The sequence below is a fragment of the Gracilinanus agilis genome, chromosome 4 (assembly GCF_016433145.1).
Source record: "Gracilinanus agilis isolate LMUSP501 chromosome 4, AgileGrace, whole genome shotgun sequence".
In the NCBI taxonomy this organism is placed as follows: domain Eukaryota; kingdom Metazoa; phylum Chordata; class Mammalia; order Didelphimorphia; family Didelphidae; genus Gracilinanus; species Gracilinanus agilis.
The window spans coordinates 68,534,357-68,550,123 of record NC_058133.1 but is presented as its reverse complement, the minus strand read 5'-3'; the positions used below and the strand labels follow the sequence as shown (position 1 = coordinate 68,550,123).

The 15,767-nt window shown below is 37.2% G+C and overlaps 1 protein-coding gene across 3 annotated transcripts in view; it reads right to left on the bottom strand.

The window, feature by feature from the left end:
- The window catches only part of RABGAP1L (RAB GTPase activating protein 1 like), a 605,798-nt gene that overhangs the window by 234,485 nt on the left and 355,546 nt on the right, over nt 1–15,767 (bottom strand). For all 3 annotated transcript variants that reach the window (XM_044674101.1, XM_044674102.1, XM_044674100.1), the window contains 2 exons: nt 4,570–4,695; nt 2,398–2,541 (listed from right to left, as the gene is read on the bottom strand). In XM_044674101.1, coding sequence (XP_044530036.1) covers nt 2,398–2,541; nt 4,570–4,695 — 270 coding nt within the window. The remainder of the gene's footprint in view (nt 1–2,397; nt 2,542–4,569; nt 4,696–15,767) is intronic.

The window sequence follows — 15,767 nt, the reverse complement described above, 5'->3', positions numbered from 1 at the left end:
AACAGTCTGTTTCAATTTGTAAAAGAATCCTAGAATAAATGAGTTTGTAGAGCAATAGACTTGTCTCTTATGGAATATCTAAGATTTTGAAAATCAACACTTCCACATCAGGAATGAAACATTAATGCAGTACCATGAAAATATGAACAGCTTGCTTGATGAAGACATCTCTGAGGGAATAATTTCTAAAGATCTTTGATTCAAGACATTTCTCTAACACAGAAGTATGTTTCTGGATTTTAAATTTTTGTCAATTCCAGCAGAAAGGTGAAATAAACATAATAGCTAATATTTACTGAGCACTTTAAGGTTAGCAAATGTATTGCCTTATTTAATGCTCGCAATCTCTTTATGCTTTTATTATTCCCATTGTATAGATGAGGAAACTGAGGCTGAGAAAAGTGAACTGATTTGTCCAGGGTATCACAGCTACTTAGTACTGAAGTGGGACAGTAACTCTAGTCTACAAGACCAAGATTAACCACTCTTTCAAAATGAGCCTCTACAACAGGATGGAAGTTAAAGTAATGAAAATATCCCTTTGTAGTTATGCTAAAAAGTAATTGTTTTCTCCATGAATTAATCAAATATTTACTAATTATAGATTGAATGCAGATTAATGTATCAGGTTAGAGATGAGATATAAAGCTTGCATCTCAAAATCCATGCCAAAAATAACCGACATATGTATTGCATACACATAGATATAAACGTTTTGGGGGTGGGGTGGAGAGAGAAGTCATCTCCAGATTTATTATTTCGATAACACAGGGAATTCCTGATGAGGAAACTCATTCTACCAATACAGATCAACAACTACTATGCAACTTAAAGTCTCAAAGAGTTGTCTGAGATAGGGAGAAGTTAATGACTTGCCCAGGGTCATATGACTGTCTGAACTTTGGTCTTCCAGACTCCAAGACTAGTTCTCTACTATACCATGTTGACTTTCACATGTACCTATAGTATATTCCTATACTTTAAACATTTTTTTCCCAAGAAAGATGATAGTATTTAATATGATAGAGAGATTATTCTTAAGTGAAAGGGTATTTCCACGAAATCAGCAAAAAACAAATCCAGGCCACACAACCATCTACTTCTTTCTGTTTCAATGATAGAGCAAAAACTTTAGCTACAGACACACAGAATACCTATGAGTGAAGCATGGAAAAAAAGTAAAATTGCATTAATTTATAGCCTACTAATTTAAAATTCATAATAATTCAGTAAATATATTTTTTTCCATACTTTGTTTACATATCTCTTTCCATTTCAGATTTTGTTAAATTCATGCAGCCATCTCAGTTCAGAAAGGTCATTTGGGTAACAGCTGGAAATAGAATCAAACATATTTAAAAACCCTCTTACCAGGATATCTGGAAGTCAGATAACGCTGCCTTCTTCTTTCATTTGTTTATATATATAAAAATTTTAACCTTTTAAAAAAATTTGGAGCTAAATTCTCCCGATTCCTTCCTCCCTTCTCTGCTCCCTCCCTGAGATGGTAAGCAATCTGATAGAGATTTTACAGGTGCCCTAGTATAAAACAATCTTCCAAGTATATGTGTACACATACTTATGTAAAAAGTATATGCAAAAGCTTCTTCATTCCATCTTGGAATTCTCCAGCCCTCCCTGCTAGGTCCAACACTAATACTAAATTAATAACTAAATAATCCTCACAACAGGTTGAATATTTTTAATATGTAACACATTATTTTTCAATATAGGTTTACTGTGACTTGTCAATTTTTTAAATTAATTTACTTCATTTGACTTACTGGTATCTATTTTTATCTTAATTTGAAGTCTTTAGTATTCTATAGTATGATATAATTTATAGACTACTTTAATTCATATTAGTTACTGATATCCATTTTTACCTTAGTTTATAGTTTATTTAATTATATTACCTTAGTTTAATGAGATTACCTTAGGGTGGTATGCTGAATAGAAAGCTGGCCTCAAAATCAGGAAGGCATAGGTTCAAGTCCTAACTCTGACATTCTTTGTGAGCCACACTAAATCTCTCAATGTCCTTTGTAATTCTCTAAGACTTTTAAGTTGAAAAAGTATTCCAATCTGCCCTGGTAAAGAGAATTTCCTCATTTGGGAATTTCCTCTTCTCTCTGAAACCACAGGTCCAGTCTCTATCCCTTTCTCACTGCAGTTTATTACAGTATTTTGTAACAACAAAATTATATTTTAAGAACTCATCCTACAGTTGAGATAAGATCTCTCTTCTTTATTCCAAAACAGTGAGCATTTACTTCTTCTGAATTTAAACCTTAGAGTCCAAAGCAAGAGCAGAAAAAAAAAACCCAGAAAACTGTAAAATATTCAAAATGGAATTTTTCTAGGTTGGCTTAGGTGTCCCAGATAGAGTCACTGTACCTCACAAAGCAGTAAGTCAATGATGTGGAAGACCATGCACAGAGGGAACTTGGCAGTGAAGAGCGTGAGAAACCACTGGGACGCATACATATGAGCCTCCAGGTTCAGGTCACAGAAGTGGCTATGCAGGTCTGGCAATTGCTCCTAGAATTTAAAGAGAAAAAATGAAGAAGGAAGAATTCAATTTAGCAAATATTTATTTTGTGCCTCCTTAGTACTAGTGGTTGTGCTAGGCAAAACGAATGCCAACATGGGAAACAATAGAATTCTTGCTCTTAAGAACTCACAGCCTCCTATAAATATGCAAATTAGAAGAAAACAAGGTAGATTATGAGGGAAAGAAGCAAAGTTCTAAAGTTTTTTATTGATGCTGATTTAGAATTTTATGGCAATATACTCAAATGCCTCTTAAGACTGGGGAGGTGACCCTGTATTTCCAAAGGCTGTACCAGCAAATCACAAACTTTGGATGGTCTCAACAATTTGGAAACAAAATTTCCAGGATAGTGACAATTCAGTAAGAGACTGTGTCCATTGTCCAAGGACAGCCAGGCCAATGTAAGGGAGATTTATCACCAAGCTGATTGAAGAGTAATGAATTTTGGGGGCACTACAATTTCCAAAGACCACCTGATAAATTACAGAAAGGTAATGAATGGTTTTCCCATCAGTGGAAGGAGCATATAGACATACTCATATAATCCCAGATCCACAAATTATTGAAATAAGAGGGAAATGAGAGGAGTCCCAGAGGCAGTCAGGAGGTCCTGGATTCCAATCTGTAATCATTTCAATGTCTTCTTTGGAATCTAGACAGCTTAAACAACTCATAACAAAAATTTTTATTTTGGTTTTGCAATAATGGTATATCATGACAAGCTAAACCCAAACAACTACTGCAATTGTTCACATATGTTGTGTGGGATTAAAATAATATTATAAGAAAACATCTTTTTTTTGTCCCAGGAAAATAGGCAAATGCTTATATATTAAGAAAAAGTTAAAATTTATCTCTAAAAGCATGGAAGGCAAAATACACTAATTCAGCCATTTTCATAACTGAAAAACCATGGTCAAGGTACAGAGGTAATGTTCACTCTAGTCTCCATGACTAAACCACTAGGAAAACATCAACTGTTATACAGGGTGACTGCTTAAAAAATTATCATAAATGAGCAAATACACGTATATCCTCCAAGTATTTTTAGTAGGACCCATTTCAAATGGCAACACTATAGATAGATTATATTACTGGGAAAATGCTAATGGAAGAGAACTGGTTACTTCATAGCATTTCAGAATTTCTTGCATTTTATGCATATAAGTTGGGCTATGGAGGTCAGCGGATTGTGGAATTACACCCAATATGATGTCCTCTTAATTATATCTCATGAAGAAAAATACCAAATCGACCCAGATCAGCTGACGCCAGCAGCCCCTTATGTATCAGAATAATGCTTTATAATGTCAGGTTACAAACCTTTTAAAAGCATGAACTTTTTTTTTCTATTAAGTAAAAACTTAAAACAGTTTAAAATTATAACTAATGGAAAGAAATCTCAAAAGTTCTCACTTCCTCAATGCTTAGAAAGATCCAAATTTATTATTTGGATTTTATTATATTATATATAATAATATTACTTTATTAATATATCCATAATATTATGGATATTATTATTATCCCCTGTCCAATTTCTTAATGACCTTTTTCTTGAGTCTCCCTTTTAACAGTACATAGGACCATGAGACTTAAGAGGGAAAAACTGAAAACATTTCCTGCTTTGAGACCCAAATTTGGCCTGTGTACTTATTAATTTGGGAAGAGCTCAAAACATTTCAAATGTTTTTTCTATAACTTTCCTAATTCTTGCACATTAACAGTGTAGCATAGCTGGCAACTCCATTAAACTCCTCACCAAATAAATGTATTTTATTTAACTAGAAATCTTTAATGTGTTGGACATAGTAAGTTTCAAAATGTAGGCAGCAATTTAATAAAATTTAATTTATATTGGGTATTAAGACTCATATAGAGATTTGGCAGGGCCCAAGCTCATTTCTAACATCTTTACAATACCCAATATAATTTTTTCACTCATCCTGGAATATCCCTTGTAATGGCTCATCAGATTCCCTTCGCCAAAAGATAAAAGTTATTGATTCTGATCTTACCTGCATTAGCCGTTCCAGTTGATAGAATTTACAGTGAAGATCTTCAAAGTTATTTTTATAGAGATCCCTCAGGCCATAATCATACATAATCTTCACCAAAACACAGAATGCCTGTTCTTCGGGCATCTGGAGAGGGAAAAATACAGAGAGTGACTGAGGAGTGTGAAAAGGAATTTGTTCCTGGTCTTATTCCGCTATATAAATGGATACAAGACTTCATGAGAAATTGGTGCCATAATTTCCCACCATAAAGTGATGCAGAAAAGAGCTTTATCTGTAAGACTCCCAGATTCATCTTTTAAAATCCTTTTACCTCCTCAGTGGTACTTCTTTCTAAAAAGCATTCAGGCTCCTCTTTCTTTCCCATGAAAATCTACTATCAGAAGAGGATCTAATGAGCTTTGCTGAATTTTGATAGAATGGAAACTCATGAAAGGTAAGGGACTTTAATTTTTATATTTCTCTCTTCAGTTTTTAATCCAGGGCCTGGCACAAAAGATTGGAAGAGACAAGTCGTCTCAAAAGGGAAGGTAACAGCTACTGGGAGAGTCAGGAAGATGCCCTTTTATAGAAGATGGGAATTTGAGCTGAATCTTGAAAGAAGCCAAGAAAACTAATGGGCTACCTTCTAAATGAAAACTTTCCTGATCTCCTTAGCTGCTAATGCCTTTTCCCCTTTCCTCAAAAATTATTCTATGTTTCAAAAATACATTTTCTATGTATAAATACATACATACAACTCTCCTCCAAGAGAATGAAAGCTCCTTAAAGGCAGAGACTGTTTAATTTTTGCCCTTTTATCTCCAATGCTAAGGATAGAGCTGGACATACATTGAAAATTTAACAAATACTCATTTATTGATTAGACAGAAGAATGGATGCAGTGAAATATAAGGTAGATGCCTGATCTACTAGTCATCCAGCTGTCATGAGCCATTTATCAGAGGCACAAATACACACACACACACACACACACACACACACACACACAACTACCTATTTCAAAATACACTTATTCTAATTGTCTCTGTTACTTATTTTAGAGCAAATGTGGCTAGTGCATGAAATACCAAAAAACCATCAGAGGGAAAAAGTTAATTATCCTTTGTTTGCATGTTAGTCAAACTAGCTGTCTTCAAATTAGGAAGGCTAGAATGAAATGACTGAAACTTAAGATAAGTGGTGAAGTAAAAAGCATTAAGGACCTCAACAAATTCAAAGCACTAAATGTAAATAAATGACCTCCTAAATGGAAATAATTTGTGACTATAATTGCTGAGCTGTGTAACATAAATAATCTTAAGTGGGGTGAACTGCCTCACAGAACTCCACAGTACCCCCAGAACTCCAGGAGAGGGGGCAGTTGAGGCAGTTAAGAATGTGGGTATAAAAGCAGGAAACCCAGCTTGGCAGAATCACTCTGGGGGGACTGTGGAGTTCTGTGAGGCAGTTCACCCCACTTAAGATTATTTATGTTACAGCTGTTGTCAATTAATTCTGAAAAATCACAAATCATAGAAATAGAAGAGATGCCATAGAACTGCAGCTAGATAAATGTCTCCATTTAAAGGGAAAAATATTAGGATGATGAACTTGACTACTCTTCCTAGATATATCATTAATTATTTTGCTAATGTCTTAACAGATAAGTTATCACTGAGCCAACACACTTTCATCAAAAATATGTCATGTCAAGAGATGTCCATTAATTGGAGAATGACTAAACAAATTCTGGTGTATGTTGGTGATGGAATACTATTGTGCTATAAAGAATGTTGAACAGGTTGACTACGTAAAGAGCTGGAAAGACTTACAACAGAGTGAAATAACATTTTACACAATAATAGCAATATTAGGAAATGATCAACCATGATAGACTTAGCTACTCTCAACAATACAATCCAGGACAATTCTGAGGGACTTATGACAAAGAATGCCATCCACCTTCAGAGAAAAAACTTGGGAGTTGCAATGTAGATCAAAGCATATAATTTCTCACTTTAGTTTATTGGGGGTTTGGTTTTATATGATTATTCTCTTACAAGAATAATCAACATGGAAATGTTTTACATGATAATACAATGTATAACTCAGATCAAATTGCTTGCCAGCTCCAGGAGAGGGGAGGGAAGGAAAAGATGGAGACAATTTGGATCATATAATTTTGGAAAACTTATGTGGAAATTTGTTGTTACATGTAATTGGTAAAATAAAATAGCTTCACAATAAAAAGTAAATTTAAAAAATAGTATGTCATGCCAGAATAACATCATTTTTTTTTGCAAAGGTTCAATAGGTTGGTAGATAAGGAAAGAGGATGAGGGAAGTGGGAAAAGGGACAGTTCTATGTATGTGGCATACTTACACTTCAAAATGCATTCAACAAGTGTCCCTTTGTTATTATCCTTGTAGATAAGATGGATATATATGATCTCAATAACAGCAGCTAGGAAGATTTATAACTGGTTGAATGGTCAGACATAAAGAATAATTGTTTAAATAAACCAAAAACATCTTCACCATACTGTCTCATGGGCAACAGCAGACATCTATGCAACTCCCAAGGTGCTCCTCCATCTTTCTCTCACTACCACAAAGACAGGGCAACCCAGCCATTGTTCAGACAACCACCTGAGAACCCAAGAAGAAGGCACCTGGAGTAGGTGTTCCTATCTTTGTATTCCCAGCAGAGTGCATGGCACTTAGTAAACACCTAATAAATAGTTACTGAAATAAAGTGAATGCTTCTGCAGAAAATTCTAATATTCATAACTGGGTATACTATAAAATCATGCTTTCTAATTTCAAATGGGTTCTCACGGCTATAAAGCAATTCTATAATTCCTCCCTGGGTGCCAAATTTCACTGAAGCTGTTCTGAACATTCTCTTCTCTCCTCTCTGTTACCACTAATTCCATACCCCATTTTCCCTCAGCAGATGACCTCTCTCTTGCTACCTACTGAAAAAAACAAAGAATGTGGTGAGATTCCTTATTTCCTTTACTTTACAATTTCTATACCTTCACTCATTTTCTCTTCCTTTGATCAAGTCTCTGAGGAGTCCCCTAACTTTGCCTTTCTCTTTGGTAAGGCTAATGTTTTTATATATGTCCTCTTTCCCATCTCTTCTTGGTTCCACAGAAGCTTAACCGTTGGATCATGCACTCCCCAAATCCAATGTGTTCTGGCTCATACATAGATATCTTCTTACCCCTCAAACAAAACTTCTCCAGAGCCTCCCATCCTCTATAGTCCTAGTACTCCTAGAATAAGTCAGTTGTGCTTGTGGACTCACCATTGCTGTAACTGAAATTATCAATCTCTGATCACTTTAGGCTAAAAGTCTTTTCTTGGTCTCCACCTTCCTTTTCTTCTTTGTATTTGTTGCCTGGTAAGCTAAACAAGCCTCCCTGCTACCCACAAACATCCTCTCCTCCCCTTTAGACTATGTGACATTGCTCCCTCCTATCTCCTACCTGTCTCCTGTAGGTATAGTTATAAGTATAGCCACCTGTCAAATTACCTTTTATTTATATACAAATGTAATATGTTGAATACGAATCTCATTTTGTTAAGTTTCCTCGGAAATTAGAAAAATGTCGTGAACACAGAGAAGGCTTAATAAATGTTTAATTTAAATTGAGTTCCCTCCTTCAGGTCTTATCATCTCTTACCTATTCTACAATAATTGTTTCCTAATTGGTCTCCATGCCTGCAGTCTCTTCCCTTTCTAATCCATTCTCTTTATACTGATAGAATTAATTAAATGTAAGACTGTTACCTCTGTCTGTTTTTCTTTCCCTCTATCTCTCAAAATTCAGAGTTCAATTAAAGATCCAACTCAAGTGCCACCACCTCAAAAGACCATACTCCATCCCCAAAAATGTTAGTGATTCTCCCTGCCAAAATTACTTTGTGTTTATTTTGCATCTGTTTTTATATTTACTTATATGTGAACAGGTTGTTTCTTCCAGTAGAATGTAAGCTTCTCAAGGGCAGGGATTATCACTTTTGTCCTTGTATGCTTAGTGCCTAGCTCTATTTGTTGTTTTTGTTATTGTTCAGTCATGTCCAACTCTTCATGACCCCATTTGGGGTTTTCTTGGCAAATATACTGGAGTGGTTTGCCATTTCCTTCTTCAGCTTATTTTATAGATAAGAAAACTAAGGCAAACAGGGTTAAGTGGCTTGCCTGGAGTCACACTAATAAGTATCTGAGGCCAGATTGAAGTAGTGTATTCTTCACTCTAGGCATAGGGCTCTATCCTGCCTTGCCTAGCACTCTACCTGGCACATAGTAGGTTTTTAGGATTATAGATTTGGAGCTGAAAGGAACCTCAAAGGTGATTTAAAAAATAAAAACAATAATAGTAGCTAGAATTTCTATAGCATTTCAATGTTTACAAAGTGCTCTACACCAATACTCTCCTTTTATCCTCACAACACCCCTATCAGAGGCAGGTGCTATTATTATCATCCCCATAGTTATCTGTGTATATGCCTTATTAGTTCTACTAGACTATAAACTCCACAATGGCAAAGACCTGTCTACAAGGTTATAAATTCCTATTACTGAGTAGCAACTCAAGTTTAATAGTGCTTTAAGGTATAAAAAATGAGATGCTGTTCTCTCCATTTTTCAGAAAAGGAAACAAAGGCTGAAACACTTAGTGACATGCCCTGGGTTGTACCTCTCAAGTGTCTGAGCCAGGATCTGAACTCAGATTTTCCCAGTTCCAGATCCAGCATTCTATCCACTTATACCACCTGGCTGCCAAATCAGTTTCCAGATAAAAAACTGAAGCAAAGAGTAGAGTGGTCTCATTCAGATGAGTATTTTCTCCAACAATGGAGACTAAACCAACATGCCTATCTATGCAGTGAGACTTCTGCTCACATGCTCTCGTGAGCTCAGCATAAGGGGTACACTCACTATGCCGGGGGCCTCCCTAAGTACCTCAATGGACGACAAAGGCACAAAGACTATCCGATGGTTACTCTTTGATCTTGCCATGGGTCTAGGTCATTTACCCCCCCAGAATCCTTTAAAGTGACTAAGGAAAGAGGAGGGAGTGATACAAGAACAAATAGAGGAAGTGAATGAATCAATGGAAATGTATTAATTAAATGCTAAGCATGGGGTTATATATATTTGGAAAGATAATCCTTACTTGTCCTTAAGGAGCTTACATTCTCATAGGGGAAGTCAAAGTTTGTAGGGGAGAATTGACAAGGAAAGAGTTTTGTTCTGAAGACCTGGAAAGAGTACTAAGTACAAAGCAACAGATAGATGGTGAGATAGCTTCACTGGATGGCTAAGATGAAGCCTGGTCTAAGGTAAAAGGCCAGCAGGAGACAGAATGGGTAAGGGGTCTAGGATGCACACTCAGGCAGCAATCAATTGCATTATTTTTCTCCATTTATCATTTAAAAAAACAACAAAAACAAAAAAACCTTATCTTCTGTCCTAGTAATAACTCTAATGACAGAAGGGCAAGAGCTAGGCAAATAGGATTAAGTGACTTGCCCAGGGTCACACCCCTAGAAAAGTGTCTGTAGCCATACTGAACTCAGGTCCTCCTGATTCCAGGCTTGGTGCCCTCTCCACTGTGCCATCTGCCTTCCCCCTATGCCACTTTTCCATAATCTAGCTGTATGAGCCTAGGTGTTATCCCCTGAATGTGACACTTCTTAACTCTATGACTTTGAGCTTACTATTCTCATTCCTTCTCCTTCTCCTTCTCCTTCTCTCTCTGTCTCTGTCTCTCTGTCTCTGTCTCTCTGTCTCTCTCTGTCTCTCTCTCTCTGTCTCTCTGTCTCTGTCTCTGTCTCTGTCTCTGTCTCTGTCTCTGTCTCTGTCTCTGTCTCTGTCTCTGTCTCTCTCTCTCTCTCTCTGCCTCTCCCCTCTGCCCTCAGCTCATTCCCTGCTGCCTACAATTATGCCCATGTCTCCCTAATACTTTAAAAAAAAAACCTCACCTTATCCTTGATTGTATCATCTCTGCTCTTCCCCTTCTAGAGGAAACTCCTTGAAAAAGACATCTACACTCTGTGTCTTCCTCCTTTTCCCTCTTCCTCCTCTCTGTCAGTGTCTCTCTCAGCACAACCTGGCACATAGCATGCTTAATAAATGTTTATTTCCTTCTTTCCCTAAGGCCAGGAACTGTTTTTATATATCCTGTATCCCCACTTAGCAGTGTCTGGCATATAGCAGGGACTTAATAAATGCTTGTTCACTGACCAATCTAAAAAACAAAAGTTACTTCTGAATAGCAGAGTAACAAATAATTCTGTTTTTTAGAAATTATAATGGACAGCCAAGAAAATCTGTTTCCTCCATTCATTCATCTAGACTCGAATAGAGTTTATCTCTTTGTCTGACCAGCTTGTGTAATTCAGATCTTTGATGAATAAACTCATTTTGTTCCTTACCTTTCATTCTAGGAGCTATTGTTTTTAGCATATTTTTTAATGTCACATAAAAATAATAGGTAAATCTCAAGAAATTCTTTACCAATAATTCCTTGCCAATAATTAATGATGACATCTTAACTTTGATCATTTTATGCTAAAATAATCCAGAATCTCACAAATCATCTCATAAAACTGCTAAAATATACTGCCAAATATAAGAGAAAAAGTTTGAAAACAAAATTCTGGAGAGAAAAGAAAAAATCATAATCATGATATGCAAGAAGACAAAGCTAGCTAATGGGGGGAGAAGGGGAGGGAACCTAAATCTAAGCATTATATCTTGCCCAGAGACTAAGACGGAACCTGCTGTCCAAATTCAATTAAATTCATCTATTTCTTTGTGTGGCTAGTTCTTTCCCTTGCCAGGCTTAGAGCAAGCTCAATCTTTATTCTAGTCAGAATTCACAGCTTGAAATGGACCCGCTTATCAGTCTGTATGTGGAGAGAGTTCTTTGCCTCCAACTTATAATATTAACTGAAGGCAGCTAGATTCATTCAGCGCATAGATATTGGATTTGAAATCAGAAAGACCTGAGTTTGAAACTTGCCTGTAAAGTGATTCACAAGCTCAAGGCAGACACATATCCTTTACTACTTCCTTTCCAACATAATGAAGAGTCTTTTAACTGGCTGCAGAGTTAGGCTTCATGAAACTATTTCTTGTAGGATGATGTCTAAACTTTTTCTTTTATCATGATGTTCTGGTAAACCAATAATTCTTAAATTGTCTCTTCTAGCTCTGTTCTCCAGATCTTTGATTGAACCAATGAGGTATTTCATATTCTCCTCAAATTTTTCATTTTTAAAATTTTGTTTTATATATTCTTGCTGCCTTGTGAAGTCATTTCCTTCTAGTTGATGAGTTCTGTTTTTTAAAGACTGCATTTCATACCTGGCTTTTTGGTTATCCTTCTCCTTCTGGTCTGATTTTCTTTGTAGATCATCTTTTGCCTTCTTTGCTTCATTTTCAAGCTGGCCAATTCTGGCTCTTAAGATTTTATTTTCTTGTTTTAGTTCATGTATTTCCTTTTTTAAAATTGTCTTCAGCCTCTCTTGCCTCTCTTGATTGCTTTTTGAGCTCCTGAAGTTCTTGAGTTAATTGAATTTTGAGATCTTTCAAAGCCTGTGTCCAATTCGCTAGAACTTCTTCCTCTTCTTCTATTCCTATTTCATTTGCTCTCTTTTCACTTCCTTGAAAGAAGCTGTCATTTGTCATTGCTTTTCTCCTTTTCTGTTGTTTACTCTTTTTTCTGTTGTTTTCTGTTGTTCATTTTTTCCTTTTCTGTTCTGCTAGTTTGAGCAGATGGATTTAATGATCTTTGATGAAAGATCTTCCCCCCAGCTGGCAATGGAGGTTTGTAGTTACTTTTTCTGCCCTCTGAAGACTTCTTCTCTTTCCAGTTGTTGGTATTTAGCCTGTATTGATTGGATTAGCCTTTACTCCTTAATCTGCCTTGAGGCTAAAACCTCAAGAGGAGAACACACACACACACACACACACACACACACACACACACACACACACANCTCTCTCTCTACACACACACACACACACACACACACACACACACACACACACACACACACACACACAGAGTGGGGGAACAAGAAGCTTTTTTTTTTTTTTTTGCTGAGCTGAGCTGTCCTGCAGTAGGGTGCCCCTGGGCTGTGTTTGTGTTTGATCTGGTTTTCTTTCCTCTTGAAGCCCTTTGTTCTCTATCTAGGTGTGAGGAAGCCAAGTGGTCTGTGGTCTGAAGTTTGGCTCTCTCTAAGCCACCTTCTTCTGAGCATTTTTGCTCTGTTTCTCTGGTTTTCTCCTCCAGTCATCTCTCCAGTGCCTGTGTTCAACTCCCCACGTCAGGCGCCAGCAAGGCCCTCTCTCCAGACCAGTGCTCCTACCTGCCCTGAAATTTTAGGGGCCGCTGGAGACTCCACACAGCACATGGGGGAGACATTCTGGGATTCCCCTTCTATGCCCTCAGACTTGAAAGTTCAAGAATGGAAGCCTTTTTCTTGGCGTACCTCTTTAGGTGTGCAGCAGTAGGGATCCCCCTGCTCTGTCCCATTGTTAGATTTGTTCCTCTTTCTTCTTGAAGTGCATTGTTTTCTGTCTCGGTGTGTAAGGGTGCAGAGGTTTTAAGATTCGCTCTGTCTAAGCCACCATCTTCCCAGAATCTTCATGAAACTATTGAAGGGGTAACCTCTGCACCTCAGGTTTTTTCTTCCTAAAGTACTAAACAGTAAGAGGCAAACATGGAAACATAAAGACACTGAGAAACAGAGACTACTGGCAAGAAAAAAGGGCAGCTGGTTGGCACAGTAGAGTCAGTCAGATTCCTTCATTTCAAATCTCAGACTAGCTGTGTGACCCTGGGCAAGTCATTTAACCCTGTTTGCTTTAGTTTCCTTGTCTGTAAAATGAGCCAGAGAAGGAAATGACAGACCATTCTAGTATCTTTGTCCCAAAAACTCCAAATGGGATCACAAATGACTGAACAAACTGGGAAGGTTTGCTTGGTGTTCATCTGTAAAATGGTTAATTATTAGTCTTTCTCTCCTCGAGGATAGACACTGTTTAATTTTTGTCTGACATGTACCAGCATAGTGTCTTTGACATTCATTTATTCATTAAGTAACAATTATATGCCAGTTATGGTGTTAGAAACTGGACATACAAAGAAAAAAAATGAAAAGAATTTCTGCCCTCAAGGAATTATGTTCTCTCAGGGAAAACACAAAGTGTGGAAAGAGAAATAAATACAAAGCAACTTTTTAGAGTGTGTAGCATATAATGTTTATGGTTGGATTGTTTAATTAATTAGCAACAACAGAAACCAAGGGTTTGAATCCCCTAGAATGGATTAGGCTACCACATGACAAAAAGGTCTTACTGCTAGCCTTATGCCTGAACAACTTTCTATATTCTTGGCTGCTTGCCCACTAGGCTCAGAACTGTCTCCTCTGCCCACTAGCCTCAGAGACTTCCTTCATATCCCAACTAAAAACTCCACCTTCTGCAAGAAGTCTCTTACTATTCCCTTTCCCTGTGAAATGATTTCCAGCTATCAGGTTGATAGCTTGTGTGTGTACAAAATTGTCTATATGGTTTTTCCCAGATTAGATTGTAAGTTCCTTGAAGGCAAGAATTATTTTTGCCTTTGGGTCCCCAGAGCTTCAAGCCCTTCTACAATCAAACTTCCATTTAAATTTACCTTATATAATCCATTCTTGAACTTTATGTTCTAGTCAAAACAGAGCACTCTATTCCCCCTTCTTATCCTGTCTCTTCTACCTTAATGCCATGGCTGACACCAAGCCAAGCATCATCTGGAATGGAATTCCCCTGCACACACACACATTAAAATAGTCTATGATATGTTCTTTCATTTAGGCCCAATTCTGATACCACCTTCTCCACAATGCCCTTTCTAATATCTTCCTCCTACCTTCAAGACCAAATGTAATTTTCCTTTTCCCAAACTGAACCTCAGAGAACTAGAAATTCAAACTCATTTGTGAAATCACAAGGGAGGGTTCAGAGAAGAAACTCTTGAGTATTGATGCAAATGGATGAGTAACTACTCAATTTACAGTCTTTGAGAGTTGCCTGGAACAACTGAGAGGTTCAAAGACTCCCTCAGTTTTAGTATGTCACAGGTAGGAAACCAAGTCATTGAACCCATGTCATTCTGACTCCAAGACTGGCTCTCCATTTATTTTATGTCATTCTGTCTTTAATTATGATTATGATTATTACCATGAATAAATAAGAAAAAATAAGTATGTTGTTCTGGCAGGAAGCTAAATGAAATACGGAAAATAAGAAAATTTGGATTATTTTGGCAATAGAGTAATTTTCTAATCATTACTAAACATTTACAAAACTAGAGAGTCACCATATTCTAGCATCAATTTAGAAGGCAATTCTTGTAGACAGCACCAAATCTCTTGAGAGATTTCCATCTATGTGAATATAGTATGAATATTGATTTGTATATACAATAATTAATTGTGGCTATGATTTTTTTTAACATTTATTAATATTCATTTCTGACATGGTTACATGATTCATGCTCCACCTTTCCCCTTCAACCCCCCCCCCCGGATCCCCCCCACCCTTGGCTGATGCGCGTTTCCACTAGTTTTGTCATGTGTCCTTGAACAAGACCAATTTCCAAATTGTTGGTAGTTGCTTTGGTGTGGTAGTTTCGAGTCTACACCCTCAGTCATGTCCACCCCGACCCATGCGTTCAAGCAGTTGTTTTTCTCATATGTTTCCTCTCCTGCAGTCCTTCCTCTGAATGTGGGTAGCGTCCTTACCATAAATCCCTCAGAATTGTCCTGGGTCACTGTATTGCTGCTGGTACAGAGGTCCATTACATTCAATTTTACCACAGAATGTCAGTCTCTGTGTATAGAGTTCTTCTGGCTCTGCTCCCTTCGCTCTGCATCAGTTCCCGGAGGTCTCTCCAGTTCGCCTGGAACTTCTCCAGTTTATTATTCCTTTTAGCACAATAGTATTCCATCACCCGCATATACCACAGTTTGTTCAGCCATTCCCCAATTGAAGGACATTCCCTCCTTTTCCAATTTGTTGCCACCACAAAAAGCGCAGCTATGAATATTTTCGTACAAGTCTGTTTATCTATGATCTCTTTGGGGTACAAACCCAACAATGGTATGGCTGGGTCAAAGGGCAGGCATTCTTTTATAGCCCTTTGAGC